Below are 17,040 nucleotides of genomic sequence, written 5' to 3' on the forward strand. Positions count from 1 at the left end.
TGTGAGAAACGGAATAATTTTGAAAGTGAGGACTGAGGAGATCATCCTTTTGTGGTTTGTTTTTGTCCGGCAGGGGTAATTTTGTGATTAACAACAATCAGAAGGGTCTATTCCGGCGCCCTGTCCAACGGCCACCAAAACGCGTTCTTTTGAAAAGTAGATTTGAAATCCCTCCTAAAACGACATCGTTTTAGATATTTGGTTCCCCTTTGCTTGCACCTTTGCCGTTTGCTTCTTCCGGTGATCGAAGGCCGAAGGGTGCTTTCATGTTTTTATTTTCCCACCGTTCCTTTACAATGATCTTAAAGATTGTTGAAAATGAAACTAAGAAAACAAATATATATTTAAAAACTCTGTTCAAAATATTAAATAATTTATAAATACATATATATTTAATATATTTTAATTATATTTCATTTCTTTTAAAATAATTTTTTTTTCCTCAAAATTTCCGGGAAATTCGGAATGCTTTGATTCTGGGATAGCAACAAAAATGTTTGTTTTCCCTTTTAGAAGGTGGTGGTTTCTCAAGCTGTGAAGTGTGCTTTTGCAACAAGAAACATATACCACAATCTGATCACTGCAATTTGCCACAATTTGATTACTGCAATTTATATGAACAGCCGCAGGGAAGCTCTGGAGCAGTTTATTAATTAGAAAAGCCAAATAAAAGCTTTCTGCTCCTTATTTTGCCATGAAATACAACTTCCAAGCAATTAAACTTATCTCTGCTTCAACTCGGTATCTTGTGGTCCCTTTTTCATCATGGCCACAAACTCCTCATAATTAATTCTCCCATCCTATATGATAAAAACCCAGTTATGATTCATCTTTGAGGATCAGTGAAAGACAAAGAATAACTCATAGAAGATAGTTGGGATCCAACAGAAGATTAAACTTACTTTATCAGTATCCACATCATCGATGACTTCATCTATAGTCGCTTCATCCCCCATTCCATACTGGGTCATGGCTTGCTTCAGCTCCTCTCTTGTTATAAACCTGGACAAAAAATAAGAACAAACAAAAAGCCGAACCAGACAAATCAGAGGTTTAAGAGGTATTCTCAGTGAACTAATTACCGATCTGATACTTAGAATTTTGGATAAGAATGAAGCATTGTTACTCACCCACTACCATCCTTGTCAAAAAACTGGAAAGCTTTGAACAAGTTCTCTTCTTTCTCTAGTCGGTGCCGCTGCATAGTGGCAGTAATGAATTCAGTATAATCAAGAGTCCCATTCTGATCAACATCAACCTGGCAAGAGAAAATATAGACTAGTTAGCAACTGCTTTTAAGGGTGGGTTGTCTCTGGAAGAAGTAATGAGATTTATAAATCACTTTTCCTTGTATAATCGAACCGACAGCAATGCTAGTGACATGAATTCTATTACTTACAGCATCCATCAGCTGCTTTATTTCTAACTCAGAAAGCTTGGACCCCAGCCTAGACAATCCAGTTTTGAGTTCTTCGAATGTGATTGTGCCACTTCTATCAGTGTCCATGTTGTTAAACATTTGTTTCAACCCTTTGATGTCTTCTTCTGATAGGTTTTCTGCAATTACCTTCAGGCAATCCAAAATAAAAGTTACAGGGAAAACAATAACAGAAACTAAATGAAGTTGACAATAAAAGAGGAAGTAGTATCAGTTTAAGTTTTATTAACATGGTAGATCTCCCCTTTTGGTATCCTTTTAGGACAATCTACCAAAGACAAAAGGCATGGAACCAACCATAACAATCAACAGGCCATAACAAAAATTTCATTAAGCCAGAAACACTCATCAATAATTTACCAAGGATGTGAAATGTATCATGAAAGTGGAACTGTTGCGTTGTGTTTGTTCATGAAATTTAGGGCATGTTTGGTAACTATTTTCGAAAATAGTTTTTTGTTCTCCAGAACAAAAAATAGGAAACTATGTTTGACACTCAGACAATAAAAAACAATTTTCATTTTTTTTAAATAGTACTAGGGTGTTTTAAGAAAAAAAAAATTAGTTGTTTTTAATTGTTTTATGAGGGTTGTTTTAAAAAATAATTTTACGAACATAGAGATTGATTAAAAATAAAACACTATATATAAAAGTTAATTTTAAAACATATTTAAAAATATAAAAAATAGCTTAAAAATATTTCAAGTTTCAAAGTAGACATTTGTTCTATAAAAAATGTTTTTCAAAAACAGTTACCAAACATAGCCTTAGTATCAACCCATTAGTTTTCTGAAGTATTTGAAATTAGTACAATAAACATCACGTATGAGATTACTTGAGAGATTTGTGGAGATTCACTATAGCTTATGGGTGATGATTAATTGGACTTTTTATGACTCCATTCTAATAATCAATTTTTTTTTTACCTCCAAATATTGTATGAAGAAAAAAAGACAATAACATCTTCATGGGACAGCAAAAAAATGCAAAAGGTGAGTAGTTTTGATAGTCAAACATGTTTAGGACACATTTGTAAAAAAATATCAAGAAGTTTTGAACTATACCTTTAATGCAAGTTTCTTCAACTTGTTCATTGCTCTGAATTGCTTCATCCTAACTAGAACAGCACTATCAATAGGTTTGTCTGACGCCTCACCATCTTCTCTGAGCCATGGATGATCTGGTTCATTTATCATAATGCCAGTTACATTGCTAGTTCATCAACTAGTGAGCCGAACATAAAATATTGTTCTAAATAAAAAATGAAGCTGAATATCTTTTTTTACTCAATCCCACAACACAATGTACTCTAAACTCTTCTTGGATAAGCCACAGGCACAAGTCACACTAATCATATATTGCCTGAAAAATTCCCTCCAGTTGACACCAAACTGAAATACGTCATGTCCAATAAGTAACCATGGAAGAGACATTGATCAGAAAAGGTAATCCTACTGAATTTTTGACAAATAACTGTATACTTACTGAGGGCATCAGAAGCAGTGATCCGTCTTTTAGGGTCCTTCATTAACATTTTTTTTATTAGATCCTTTGCAGAACTAGATATAGAAGGCCATGGTGCACTGTCAAAATCAACGTAGCCTTGTAATACCGCATCAAATATACTTTTTTCATTCTCTGCATTGAAATTTGTGTATCTACAGGTTAGAATTCACATGCATGAAAAACATTTTTTCAGAGACTGCAAGAGATTAGTTTTAGAGCTAACAGAACTTGGACCACCTAATTACAAATAATCACTCAACTCATTGAAAAGGTTAAAATACAAAACTTCTATAACACCTCTGCTTCTTTGTGAAATGGAAGAAACAGCATCCACAAAATGATGCTCATGCTGTGATCAACTGGCAGTTGAACCAGCAAAGGCACATGACGGTAATTAATTGACTATTTGCAAGTTCTCAATTAATTGACTTTGGTGATAGACTGTCACCTTGACCCATAATTTATAGATTTTCCACATGAGAAATCATGAATTTCTCATAGGGATGCCACCTAAAGCACAAACGAAATTCACTTACCACCCCAAAATGGAGGCACCCCACTTAGAAGAATATATAAAATGACTCCAGCACTCCAGACATCAATTTCTTTCCCATAGCTCCGTCGCAGCACCTCTGGAGCCACATAGTATGCACTTCCAACAACATCCTTGTACACTGGAAAAACATTTATGCATTAAGTTCAGGACAACAAAATGAGGAGCATGATTTATTAAGCTGACATAAACATGTAAGGTTCAAATGCGCTAATTACCAAAATAGAGACTATGTAAATGTACAAGCAAGAAACCACTTGCTCATACTACAATACCTTAGGTGGATCTAATGTCATGGATACTCTCTCTCTCTCATTTTTTTTTCTTTAAGACATGAGATTTCATTAATTCAGTGAATGACTGATAGAGAAGGCAAACATCTTTTCTTTGGTGGATGCTACGTAGTAGCAGGACAAAAATGCTCACCTTACCTTTCCAAAAAAAATGTAGCCAAGAGCTCTCACAATTAGAATTAGACTGCCAGGGAGAAAGTCAGAAAAGCTAGCTGAATAAACAAGAAATGCTTGGTAATGCCACCTTGGTGAATAAGACAGAACACTGTAAAGCATTCTTGGGAAATAAACAAGAAATGCTTGGTAATGCCACCTTGGTGAATAAGACAGAACACTGTAAAGCATTCTCTTCCCAATCTTAGTGACGCTCCACAGATGTAAATCCCTCTCAGTTTTGCAGAGTGAGTTTCTTGTATACCCACGATTAAGGAGCTGGCTCATCAAGCAGCTGGCAATTAGTCATCGCACCCTCTTTAAACAACAGATCCACTTTGGGTTACTGAGCCAATTGTCAGGATTGTTCAGGAGATTTTGTACAATCTACCTAGTTCCTAGTAACTGATTTTCATGAGATATAAGCACCCTAGCCATTATACATGGTGCTCACCAATATCTTCATCATATGAACAAGGAATACAACAATTTCGACTGCCAATTTGTTGGCATGATAAAGGCATCAGTATGGTGAAAGTAATAACATATTGCAATGTTATGGCTTGAAGAACTGAATATAATGGAATATGAGGGTGTTTCCATAGTCAGCATAATAGTATGATATGTTTCATGGGTGTCAAATAGGCAAGACATGACATGGCAAGTCACTTTTATGTACCACAAAAGAATGATAGACTAGGTTGGTTTCTCCCTTCTTATTCAAATTGGCCATTCTGACTCATGGGGTCTCTGGAGAAATTCCTGTAAGAGCTAGAATTGTTAATTTTTGGCATGTATGTCTCTCTTCAGTCTTCATGATCCATGTGAGATTTCTGGTCGGGCGAAGGAATCAGTAAAATTGAATAATTTCAAAAGAAGAAGAAGGAAGAAGAAGAAGAATTGAGATTTCTGGCACTGCAAAGAAATCAGTAAGAGCTAGAGTTGTTAATGTTTGGCATATATGTCTCTCTTCATAATCCATGTGAGATTTCAGGTGCAGCAGAGAAATCAGTAAGATTGCAGAATTTCAAAAAAAGAAGAAGAATAAGAAGACATGAGATTTCTGGTACAGCAAAGAAATCAGTAAAATTGCAGGATTTGATAGAGAGCAAACAGAGACGGAAGAAACCAAAGCAATACCATAAATGCATAAATAGAGAGCGAACAAAGATGGAAGATACCACTAGCAGAACCATAAATGCACAAGTTCAGAAGAAGAATTCCAATGCATCACCCTCATGAAATGACACACATGAACCATATTCATAATTCCTATATATTGGGGCTGCTTTCCTTTCTTAACATCTCCCTTCAGCTTTAATACAATAAAAGAGTTCATGGCTGCAACAGACTTTATATGCATACTTCAACCCAGTCAGCTTCCCAATACAAACATGAGCAACCCCAAGCTGGTCCTCCTTTCTAGGTCATGAATTGAATAAGGAACTGGGATTGGTGAGGTTTTTAAATCTGTTCTTGATATTTCCTGAAAGCAGCGGATTTGTATTAAGGCATGAGAAGGAGAACAGCCTTTAGGTCCCATCATAGGGATTAGGTTGAAGGGTTTCATATCTATTTCTATACCGCAGGCTCCTACAGTTCACTATCTTCATTTCTTTGGTTTTCTATTTGGATTATCCTCATGGGTGTCATTCTTCACTGTCCCTGATCCGAGCTACCCTTATTGGGTTCTCAAAATTCACACAAGTAATAACAGTAGAATTTATTCTGGTCTAGTGGGCTTGTAATTAAGATTCTGAGTACTCTTTTCTTTTTCTTTTTGGCATTAATTTGGTCATCAGCCAGCCAAAAAACACAAAACCAAGTCCATTCAATGAACTCATTCAAAGTTAATCCAAAACAAGAAAGTTTGCTACAAGGCAATGATGTATAAGTGGAAAAGAATTCAAACACTGTTCAAATTTAGACAAAATGCTCCAGCAAAATTCAATAGTACAATAGTGGTAAGATAAATTCAATGATCCAAATAGAAAACTAGTTCATACAAAATAAAGAAGCTTGAAAACACAACTGACCTTCATTGTCCTCTATGAAGACAGAGAGCCCAAAATCTGTGGCTTTCAACGGGGAATTCTCCTCCCGGCTCACCATCAAGAAATTCTCAGGCTTCAAGTCCCTATGCATCACTCCCATAAAATGACAAACATGAACCACGGTCACAATCTGTCTACAGATATCTGCCGCTTCTCGCTCGGAATAACTACCTTTCGCTGTAATCCGATCAAAAAGCTCACCCCCAGAACACAACTCCATCACTAAATGCAGATTCTGCTTGTCCTCATAAGCACCCTTGAACTCTACTATATTGGGTTGTCCAGTGAGGTGCTCTAGAATCAAAATCTCCCTCTTAACATCCTCAATATCCTTCCCACTCTTAAGCTTCCGCTTGGATATTGACTTACAAGCGTACTTCAAACCAGTGGACTTCTCAGTACAGAGATAGGTGATCCCAAACTGACCCCTCCCCAGTTCTTTACCAATATCATAAATCGAGGTTATTTCACATAATGGTCTGCCTAGAACGGTTCCAATTTGTGAAGATGTGGGTGGTTTAGGCACAGACATTGAAAGAGGAGGTGGGATGTCCAATGACTCTTTGGAGGAAGAAATGGGTATGGGTTGGTAGTGATGATTAGTAAAATCACCATCAGAGGAGGAAGAAGAAGAGATTGGGATATCACGAGGTCTGGAGAAGCAGAAACCCATTTCGAGAGACTTTTGGTTTGAGCGTTCCAGCCTACAGAGGCGGTCTTGGATGATGGGTTTGGGTTTTGGGTTTTGCTTTTAAGAGTCCGATGAAGCTGTTGCTTCGAAGCTTTTGGTTGCTTCAGCTGCTTTTTCTGGTGCTTTTCTTTGCTTCTTTGGATTGTCCTCAGTATCTCTTGATTCTCTTCTCCCCTTTTTGTTCATGTACGCTTCGCCAGAGAGAGCCAGAGAGAGACAGGGATCGGTTCAAGACTCGTATATCCAGCCAAGTTGTGCAAACTGTAAAGTTTCATGTGACCGTTTTGTTTGATTTTATGGCAGGGGCTTTGTGAAATTCCTACAAGCCCACTGCCCGATAACATTTATCAGTGTTTTGGGATGGGAAGTGTGGGATCTTAGAGGGATAATTTGGGCATTTAAATGTGATGGTTCAACCGAAAAAAGAAGGGTCTGCTTGGGAAAAAAGAATAAGCTGATTGGTCGGTCTTTAATTGGAAAAGTAAAAGCATTTTTAAGTTGTATTTATTTTAGGAAAATGATTTTTTCTTCTTTTTTTCCTCTTTTTTTGTTTTGGGAACTGACTCCCTCGAAATCAATGCATGTAAAACCCTATATAAACCAAAGAATATTTATTCACTCTTTCCATCGGAAACTCAACACCCAAATTAATGCATGTCTAATTATTTTTCTTTTAATCTCCCATTTAAAAGTTTCAATATTAGCTAATTAGGGTTTAATTTATCTTATTATATTTTTCATATTTAATCACATTCGACATATTTTATTTTTAATCATCATTCAAATTTGATCCAAATTAGATAAGATTACTTGATATAGTCCTGAAAAATGCTATTCAAGTTCAAAAACTCATACAATAACAATTTTTATTTGCAAAATACTTTAATAAAAGGGATTAATCACACCTTTATTTCTTGACGATCAAAAACTAAAAACTCGCTTTCGAGCTACCAGCCCACAAGCAAAAGGAGTTCTGATTCACGGATAACTAAAAGCTTTGACAAGGGAGAGGGGGACCCTTCTCATATCCATCATTACAAGAGTCTAACAAAGAAAAGGTTACAACCTATAGGGAAAGGCGAACCGATTAAAAGGGACAAAATTCCCTTGAAATTGCAAAAGCAACCTCCCACATTTTAAAGTTGAGCTAAATATTTTGATAAGTACAATTTAATCTTTATACAATTACACCACCACCATATAAGTTGATTTCACTGTGCCTCTCTCTCCCACATTATCATATCTTCTAAAAAGAATTCTATATACCAATTCACTATCTCATTGAACTTTTAATGCCAACTGTTGAGATGTAAGTTTAAATCTCAACAAAAAAAAAAAGTATAAAACAATGAGACTTGAGTATAATAAAAAGGAACCAAAGTATCAGAAGAAGAAAAAAATGGCCAAAGTTGGTTTATATTATAAATAAAAGGAAAGAAATAAAACAAAATAGAAAGTACCGTGCCAGGTTAGTCCCAGACTCGTAGCATGGGTGGACTCCACGTGATATGGACTGAGAATTTGAAGCTTCTGGGATGAATTTGGGATGATTAGAACATACAAGCAATTGGGAAGTAACTGAGAGAATGGAAACAAACTCTCAACTTCTGAATGATTTGTTCTGAAGATTAAAAATAATCTTACAGGTTCATGTAGGATAAAAATTTTATTTTTTATTAGCTTCATAAAACTCGTCTTTAATCTTTAAACATGAAATGACTCTTCCATGGATTACAAAACTAATAATAAATAACCACCATAGTTTAAACACTGCATGGGCTGAGACGGGCTGATATTAAAAATCCCTCTGTTTCCAACACTTCAAGTTCAGCTGCCGAAGCCAGTTTTGAAGCATAACCAACTCGGGAAATGACAAGAACATACAGTTCACACAAAAGCTAGATGGATCAAAGAATTTTCATAACTTTAATAACTCAACAAACGGCTAGACTTACTACACTTGAGATGAGAGTCCCGCGGCCCAGGCAAAGTATTGACTGGGCAACTCATGCTGAATTTGAGATGAGAAGAGGGCATACAGAGGCTTGCCTTTTTTATCAGTTTGCTGCATCACGACTGTAGTACTGGTCCAGTGTCTTTGCAGGTATACGGTGGAGAAGCTCACGGGGGAAGATGCGGAGTAATGTCCACGCCAAATCTAGTGACTGGAAGATGTTGCGGGTATCATAAGCCCCTTGAGCCACAAATTTCCTCTCGAATTTGTCTAGGAACTCCAGATAAAGCTGAATTTTAGACAACCCAACCCCAGGTTAATACTTTGTGATTTTAATCTATGAGAAATTATTGCTAGAGAAAGATGTGAAAAAACAAACACATAGTTTCTACAGAAAGGAGGAGAGAGAAAGAGAGATACCAGATCCTCAGAAGAGAGTGCTTCCTCTCCGACCACAGCTTTCATTGCCTGGACATCCTTTCCAATAGCATAATTCGCATATAGCTGAAGGTGAAAAATCAACAGGGTCGGTTAGGAGGCCTTAAAGCAATATAATGGAGAAAATTAAAAACACACTTAAGCCTTCTGAATCTTACCTGGTTGGACACATCAGCATGGTCTCGACGAGTCATTCCCTCACCAATGGCACTCTGCAAATCCATCACCAATAATAAAGATTACTTTTAACTCCTTGAAAGTTAAAACCATGCACCTTTCCAATCAGCAACTAGGTACTCTCTATGTGTAAGGGGGCAGCTCCACTGCAAAAGTCTTACCTTCATTAGTCGAGAGAGTGATGGAAGAACATTAATAGGTGGGTATATCTGTTCCACAAACAAAAAGGACAATCACTAAACATACCCCTCCCTTGTAACAAAGTTAAACCTCATAGAGATTCACAAAAACTCAAGGATTTAAATCTATTGCACAGAAGCCTGCATTAGAAATGCTCCAAACCACAGAGAGAAGCCAGTTTCTGCAACATCTTTGGAAACATTAGATACCAATCAACTAACTGAAGTATATTGCTTTACCCCTTTGTAAATATATTGCTTTAGTTATCATTTTGGGATTATGAAATGTTCATGCTTTAAGGATAACTCCATATTGTTCATATAATAGCTGGTATAACTCTGATTTGATCAGTCAATGGAACAAAAATTATTCTAACTTGACCATAAAAAGGACGAATCTCCATGCATCTTCCGCATAAAGGGCACACAAACATCAAGGACACCACCAACAAAGCTCATAGGCAGCTATTAGGGATCAGATCACAAGTCATATTTTACCATCTAGCTTTCATGCTCCATCAACATCTATCATAGAAAACTTGACGACACAATTATGCGGCAAGGAAGGGGAGGTGCATCTATTTTTTACCAGGTACAGAATGTCAATTCTAGTAAAATATTAGAAGTCAGGATTTGGGAAAAAGTGGTACATTACATAGACATAAAACTAGCAAACTCCACGTAGTCAGGAGAAAAGTGCATATGCCATGAGAGATGACAAATATGTATTTTAACATGAAGAAAGAGTTTGGTTTCAACTCACCTGCCGGTTGTGGAGTTGCCTATCAATGTATATCTGGCCCTCAGTAATATAACCAGTAAGATCTGGAGTTGGATGCGTAATATCTGGTGGACAAAAAATAATTGGTTTCAGGTAATGTCTGTTCACTATTACAAGAACTGATGTGCAGGGAAGAATAGCCAGACATCCTGAAAATGCTAACATTACCATCATTAGGCATGGTTAAAATAGGAATTTGTGTGATGGAGCCTTTTCGCCCTTCTATACGTCCAGCACGCTCATAAATTGTTGCAAGATCAGTATACATATACCCAGGATACCCACGCCTTCCAGGTACTTCCTCCCGGGCTGCAGATACCTGCAGTCAAAACAGACATTTCCAGTCAAGTAGGTGAAAGTAAGTGTGGGAATGGTGCAATAGAAATTCGATTATCCGTATGATTTTAAAACCTATGAAGACTAAAATTTAAGTTTATGAAAAGAGTGACGTTTAAAAACTTCTTAAGGTATTACTGTTACATACGGTAGTCAGAGTCACAAAGTTAAATAAAATCTATCAAACTAACGACTATCTGTTTGTTATATTAGTAAAGTACGGTAATAATAAGAACTATGCTATAGACCCTGAAAATTCAATAGCAGAGAATTTATTACCTCACGAAGAGCATCTGCATAAGAACTCATATCTGTTAATATAACTAGAACATGCTTCCCACACTCATAAGCCAAATATTCTGCAGTTGTGAGAGCAATTCGAGGAGTGATAATGCGTTCTATGGTGGGATCATTGGCCTGTGCAAAAGAGCCACATCATTACAAATATTAAAAGAAAAAAAACACCCTTCCACCTAAATGAAATGAGAGAGATCATCCTAAACAACATAATTAGGATAAGAGATTAAATTATTAATTGATACCAAGTTTAGGAAAAGGGTCACTCTCTCCATGGATCCATTTTCCTCAAAATCACGCTTAAAAAATTGTGCTGTTTCCATGTTTACTCCCATAGCAGCAAAGACGATGGCGAAATTGTCCTCTACCTCATCCTATAAACTCAAGGCAAATAATATGAGAATTACATATTTTAATCAGATAAAAGAAAAATATAAAACAGAAGTGGACAAAGGGTAGGACAGAAATGAACGGTGCACTAACAAAGTGAACTTTAATAGAGCAAAGAGAGAGAAATCATATAGAAAATGCCATTGAATTCTTTTGAGCTCACATTAGATTTTGTAATTCACATGATTGAATTTGCAATCTAATCACATAATTTCTTAAACATAATATCCCATGGAAGAGCATTCAACCAAGAGACAATCTTGCGTTGGCATGGAGGCATTTGGATAGGTTATGAATGGTTGTCACTTCACTATACAGAAACTGAAAACTTAGCGTGCGTTTGGATACACTTCCTGTTTTCTATCTCCAAAATAAAAAAATAGTAGTAACTTTTATATAAGATACAAGAATTCTTATAGGTTTTACATTAAAAAAGTAATGATTTTAAAAACTGTTTAAAAAAATTAAAGAATGAAAAAAAAAAAATTTAAGTAATTTAACAGATATACGGTAAATCAATACTTTTTTTTTATAAGATGTTATATTTTTATATAGAAGTTTCTAATTTTAAAAACAAAAAATAATAAAGTGTACCCAAATATTCCAAATGGACACTTAATTAGTATGTTACTTCTTATCAATAACAATTCAATTCCAAAGAGACATCTTATTACTTTTACATTGCCAAATGCAATGAATTCCAGAAAGTAAAATATGCAAAAACTAGTACCTCTAGGAGATTTCCAGATTTTTCCAACCGCTTTACAAGACCAGCCTGACGACAGATTTGTGCAGCTATTTCATTATGAGGAAGACCAGCAGCAGAAAAAAGAGGGATCTTTTGACCTCGAGCAATGGAGTTCATGACATCAATAGTAGAAATCCCTGTTTGTATCATCTCTTCAGGATAGGTTCTCTCACTGGGGTTGATAGAACTTCCTATGAAAGACAAGGAAGAGTTTATTATATATCCAGATAACATAAAATCTTTTCCCTAGCTTTTGGTAATAAATCATTATCTTCCTAGCATTACTGACCAGAAATATCTAGGTAAGCCTCTGGCAGAATTGGGGGGCCATTATCAATGGGTTTTCCAGAACCATTAAAAATGCGGCCAAGCATATCCAGTGATACAGGTGTTTTCAAAACCTGCACAACAAAATATTCAACCAGACAAACATTTCATTGCCAAAATATTCAGACAAACTGAGGAGGTTAAAAGTAAAGAGAAAGGCTCTTGTAGAGAGAGAGAGATGCATATCAATGAATGAATGTATGCATATTATTTTGCATGTGTACCAGGAAAAATCTCTAAGAAGAAAAATTGAGCCAAACAAATTTAAAATATGAAGGTCATTTGTCCTTTGCTTTTGAAAGGTAAACATAGAACAACTTTGGGACTACTATTTTCATCAGGCACTAAAGCTAACAGGGAGATTCTACTACAAAAGGCCTCTGCAGCAATAACCACACTTCATAAGTAAAAATATATTAAAATGAAACAAGAAAAATGATGAGAAAGGTTTTCTTGTCCACAAGGATTAACACTTGACTGTCTAAAACACAATGATACATTCTTAATCATCGATGTTGCTTGTGGCCATGAATCCAAGTGTATCAACAATTCATGTATCAATTCAGCAGTTTGGCTGTACCGGTTTAACAGTTATTTCATTCTTTAATTGTGACCATATGCAAGTTTCACTTATCCAGCTCTGTATCCGGTTTAAGGACCAAGCAGAATATTCCACACAAATTGCAAAACACTAAAAGAAAGAAAAGGCTTTATACCTCCCCAGTAAATTGCACGGTTGTGTATTTGTTGTCAATTCCAGAAGTGCCTTCAAAAACCTGGGGAAATTAAAACAGAAAATGATCAAGCTAAAATAAGAGAGAAATTATATACTATTAACTATATACCATCTAAAGATTAAAACTTAAAAGGTAGCAGCTCACTTGCTAAAAAGGGAAGGAGGTAATGAGGGGTGGTTGAGGCCTGTAATTAGAGAAACCCATTTCTCCAAACAGAGCCATCCCCCTGGAATTGTGCAAGCAAAAAAGGGGATAGATTACAATCTAGAACAAGGCCAAAATGACCTATACAAAAAGATTTATGAATTGTAAGTTAAGATGCTTCATAAATTGTTAATTCTTATTTTCCACAAAAAAAAAAAGATAACCAGGATTGGAGACCTAGAGAAGACTGTAGAGAAAAATTAAAGGTAGAGAAGCCAAAAATATCATCATAAAAGGTCAAGTCATGAAAGGAACCAGAAAGAAATTTCACATATAAGAGCCTTAAATTGATAAGTCACCTAGAGACCATGATTGAATCACTCAATATCAGAAAAGTACATGCACAAGCTTTAGAAATGTCAAAAAACAAGAATAAAGGATGCATTGGAAAACAAGCTCTATATAGACACCACAAACATGTGTCAGTAAAAGGGTAAAAACCTGCACAACAGCTTTCTCCCCATCAACTTCTAAGACTTGACCACGTCGCGTTGTGCCATCTCCAAGGCGAATATTGACAATCTCCTGATATTTTGGACCCTGAACAGTTTAAGAGTTATAGTATCATCTCAGTGTGTAGGTGTCACTATACTCCAATAAAAACTTTGTATTAGAAGAAAGAAGAAATGACAAAAAAGCAAATCTACCTTGACTTTCTCAAGAATAACGAGTGGCCCTGCTACACCAGAAACAGTTCTATACTCTGCAATTTTAAATGCTCCTGATCAGTATTTACTAAAGTTTCGTTTTAAGCAGCAAAATTGTGAGTGATGTTTGAAGTCCCGATTACTAAACACAATTAGATAAATGATAAAAACCCTGATCAAAATGAAAGGAGAAATTATTTTTCTTTTTCTTTTTTTTTTTTTTCTTTTTCTTGATAGCAAAAAGGAGAGAAGATATATTTCATTGCCCTTCTTGAATTATGGTGCATATATAATCATAAAAGGTGATTCACTAACCTGACTATAAATACAATGCAGAAGAAAAGGTTAAAAAATAAAGCAATCTATGATGCATTTTCAACGTTTTATTTCACTAGAATCAATACTTTGACTTACTTTCTTTTCAAGATCCTTTATTAATCCAACATATATTTAACTCAATTTCCTACTTGGTTGACGGGATGAAGTAAAAAAACAAACAAATTAAAATTTTTAGATATTCCATTATTTGAAACTCCCAAGAAAGAAGGAAAAAGAAAAAAGAAAGAAAGAAAGAAACTGCATTCAACTGTGCATAATACCAACTAGTTGGCTTAAATGAGGTAAATTTTTCTTCTTTGAAAACTAACATAACCATTCAAAATTCCATGTTCTTTTCTGTCCAGAGATTTCCTAATAATCCAACAGATCAAAGGGAAACTATCATTCAATTTCTCTAATATCAGTGGGGACTGCTAATTAACCTTTCCACATTCACAATCTCTATTTAAGATTTTGAACATTTGATTAGATGTATGAGAAGCCATAGTAGGAAGAAACCAATTAGAATACCTGTTGAACTCTTCTAGACCCTAACACTACTACACTCTCCTACTAAATGGTGAAAGAGTACATGTACATGAACCACAAACTATCTGACATAATAAATCCAAGTCCAAGCCTGCGATTGGTTGATCAATAGGATTTGATTTGGTATACCAAATATGTGGAATTTGAAATCTTGCTGGTATTGAGAAATTTTTGAGTTGATTTTAATCTAAAAAATTTAAATTCAACTTCAAATCATCAGCACATAAAAGATCCAACTCAAAATTCACGAAAACACTTAGAACAGAGTACTCACCCATTCCAACGAGTAGAGATCCTTCCTCCATATCTGGCATGTTTTGTGCCTCTCCCATGTTCAAACTGAGTAAACATAAAATTAAAATAAAAGGTAAAAATCAAAATTAAAATTATTAAAAATAAAATAAAATAAAAACAACATCAACAAATAACAAGCAATTGCTCATTGTCAATATATACAATAAGACTACAGCAAAATAATCTGAATTTTTTGTCTAATGAAAAGTGAGTTCCTCTAAATGAATTTTGCTCCATTTACTTGAGAATCGCAACAGATCATTTTCAGAGCTTCGTTGTTTTTATAACGATCGTAAAATTCTACAACAGAAAGAATAAAGAGACACCTCTTTTCTTCCGATCTTTCGAATTCCCGATAACACATGGAAAGTAAACGAAACTCGGAATCTCCCCACAGGTCTAGGGCGGAACCAAAGTTCCAAGATTCCGAGTTTTATTCCTTTCTTTTCTGTTTCCTTTCCTACACTTTCTCGGAAACCAAACGGAGCATGAAGACAAAGAAAAAGAAAAAGGAAAATAGAAGGAAAACATTCGTAAAGCACATCAAAAATTTAGTAGAAAATCCACCAAATGACTTCAAGCTTCTTACGAAAGATTTCTCGATCCAAAGGCGGGGTTTTGAATTCAATTAGATTGATCGATTGAGTAGAGGAAAAAGGAGTGGAAGAAGACCCCAAGAGAAGTTATTGTAGAATTATACACAAAACGTTAAAACAATAAATGAAGATGGAGGGATATGAAAAATGGAGGCTAAGATCTTCTGAGCAGCGTACCAGACAAAGAGAGATGAACGAGCGTACAGCGGACGCCAAATGTGAAATTGAAGAAAATTACAATTCTATCCGTTGCACTTCTATCCGCTTCTTACCGTTCACAATTAATTTAAAAACTATAAAGTGTAATTCTTATTTAATAGTTATTTAATATTCTTAAAAAAATTCAAATTTATGAAACTCCTTAAAGTTTTAAAAAAAATACACTACATATATACAAATTTTTATATAAAAATTCTTATATTTTAAATAAGAATTTCAATGTAAAAAAAATTAAATTAAAAATTATGTCCCAAAGATGCATTAAAAATATGTTGGGATAGTTTTCTTACCTATTATATATGATTTTCTATTTTTAAAATAAAAAATGTATTCAAACAATACCCGGACAAATTTTTATTTATTACTTTTAAAAATAAAAAATCTAGTCTTAATTTTTTTTAATAGTAATAATTTTATACCAAATGCAAGAATTCATTTATGTTTGTCTTAAAAAAAATTAAGAATTTAAAAATTATTAAATTTTAAAAATAATTTATAAAAAGGTAAATAAATAAATCCACAATTTTTATAGTCATCTAAAAATACTTATAAAAAAAACACACCACTAACAACACTTTTGAGTAAAAACACCGTTGAGTAAAAATACCGTAAAATGCATTGTAAGATTCTATTTGATAGTGATTTTAGGAAACGTTTTTAATATTTATAATACTTCAAATTTTTTTATCATTTAAGTGTTATAAATTTTAGAAACACTTTATAAAATCACTCTCAAACGCATTTTAATGCATTTGACAGTAATTTTAGGAAGTATTTATAATATTTTTAACATTGAAATGATAAAAAAAATTAAAATGTTAGAAATGTTATAAATGATTTTTATATTACTATCAAACGGATTCTAAGAGTGCATTGAACAGTGATTTTGAAAAATGTTTCTAATATTTTTAATATTTAAAAAAAAAATTCAAGTGTTAAAAAAACTAAAAATGTTTTCTAACATTTGAATAATAAAAAATTTCAAATATTAAAGATATTAAAAGTGTTTTTTAGAATCATCATCAAACAAACTCTTAAAAATATGTTTGATAATATTTCTACATAAAATGTTTTTAATAAAAGTAAAATGTATTTAGAAAAGTTGTTTATCAAGTTATTTTTCATAAAACTCTGTTAATGATTTTTAATATAAATATTTTT

At 34.3% G+C, this 17,040-nt stretch overlaps 2 protein-coding genes and 1 long non-coding RNA gene across 5 annotated transcripts; 1 reads left to right on the forward strand and 2 right to left on the reverse strand.

Moving 5' to 3' along the window:
• Positions 1–564: 564 nt before the first annotated feature.
• Positions 565–8,218, reverse strand: LOC100260943 (calcium-dependent protein kinase 29). Its single transcript, XM_002284714.5, has 8 exons — positions 5,980–8,218; positions 3,481–3,618; positions 2,924–3,076; positions 2,503–2,618; positions 1,400–1,567; positions 1,131–1,258; positions 903–1,002; positions 565–800 (listed from the first exon to the last, which is right to left on the reverse strand). The coding sequence occupies exons 1-8, from the start codon at positions 6,668–6,670 to the stop codon at positions 723–725; spliced, it is 1,572 nt and encodes a 523-aa protein (XP_002284750.2). The 5' UTR covers positions 6,671–8,218; the 3' UTR covers positions 565–722.
• On the forward strand, positions 8,063–8,932 carry LOC132253272 (uncharacterized). Its single transcript, XR_009465119.1, has 2 exons — positions 8,063–8,144; positions 8,216–8,932. It is a non-coding gene; the product is annotated as an uncharacterized LOC132253272 (long non-coding RNA).
• On the reverse strand, positions 8,342–15,934 carry LOC100257413 (V-type proton ATPase subunit B 2). 3 transcript variants are annotated; one of them, XM_010665837.3, is made up of 15 exons: positions 15,838–15,934; positions 15,045–15,109; positions 13,904–13,959; positions 13,698–13,796; positions 13,032–13,091; positions 12,278–12,389; positions 11,971–12,179; positions 11,096–11,224; positions 10,833–10,970; positions 10,386–10,536; positions 10,200–10,282; positions 9,419–9,466; positions 9,239–9,292; positions 9,063–9,146; positions 8,342–8,931 (listed from the first exon to the last, which is right to left on the reverse strand). In XM_010665837.3, exons 2-15 carry the CDS (start codon positions 15,100–15,102, stop codon positions 8,746–8,748), a joined length of 1,467 nt encoding a protein of 488 aa, XP_010664139.1. In that variant the 5' UTR covers positions 15,103–15,109; positions 15,838–15,934; the 3' UTR covers positions 8,342–8,745. The 3 variants fall into 3 exon arrangements, with proteins under 3 accessions (XP_010664139.1, XP_010664140.1, XP_010664138.1); XM_010665838.3 differs by lacking the exon at positions 15,838–15,934 and adding an exon at positions 15,632–15,831; XM_010665836.3 differs by lacking the exon at positions 15,838–15,934 and adding an exon at positions 15,391–15,831.
• Positions 15,935–17,040: the final 1,106 nt, after the last annotated feature.

This window comes from Vitis vinifera, chromosome 18 (assembly GCF_030704535.1).
Source record: "Vitis vinifera cultivar Pinot Noir 40024 chromosome 18, ASM3070453v1".
NCBI lineage: Eukaryota > Viridiplantae > Streptophyta > Magnoliopsida > Vitales > Vitaceae > Vitis > Vitis vinifera.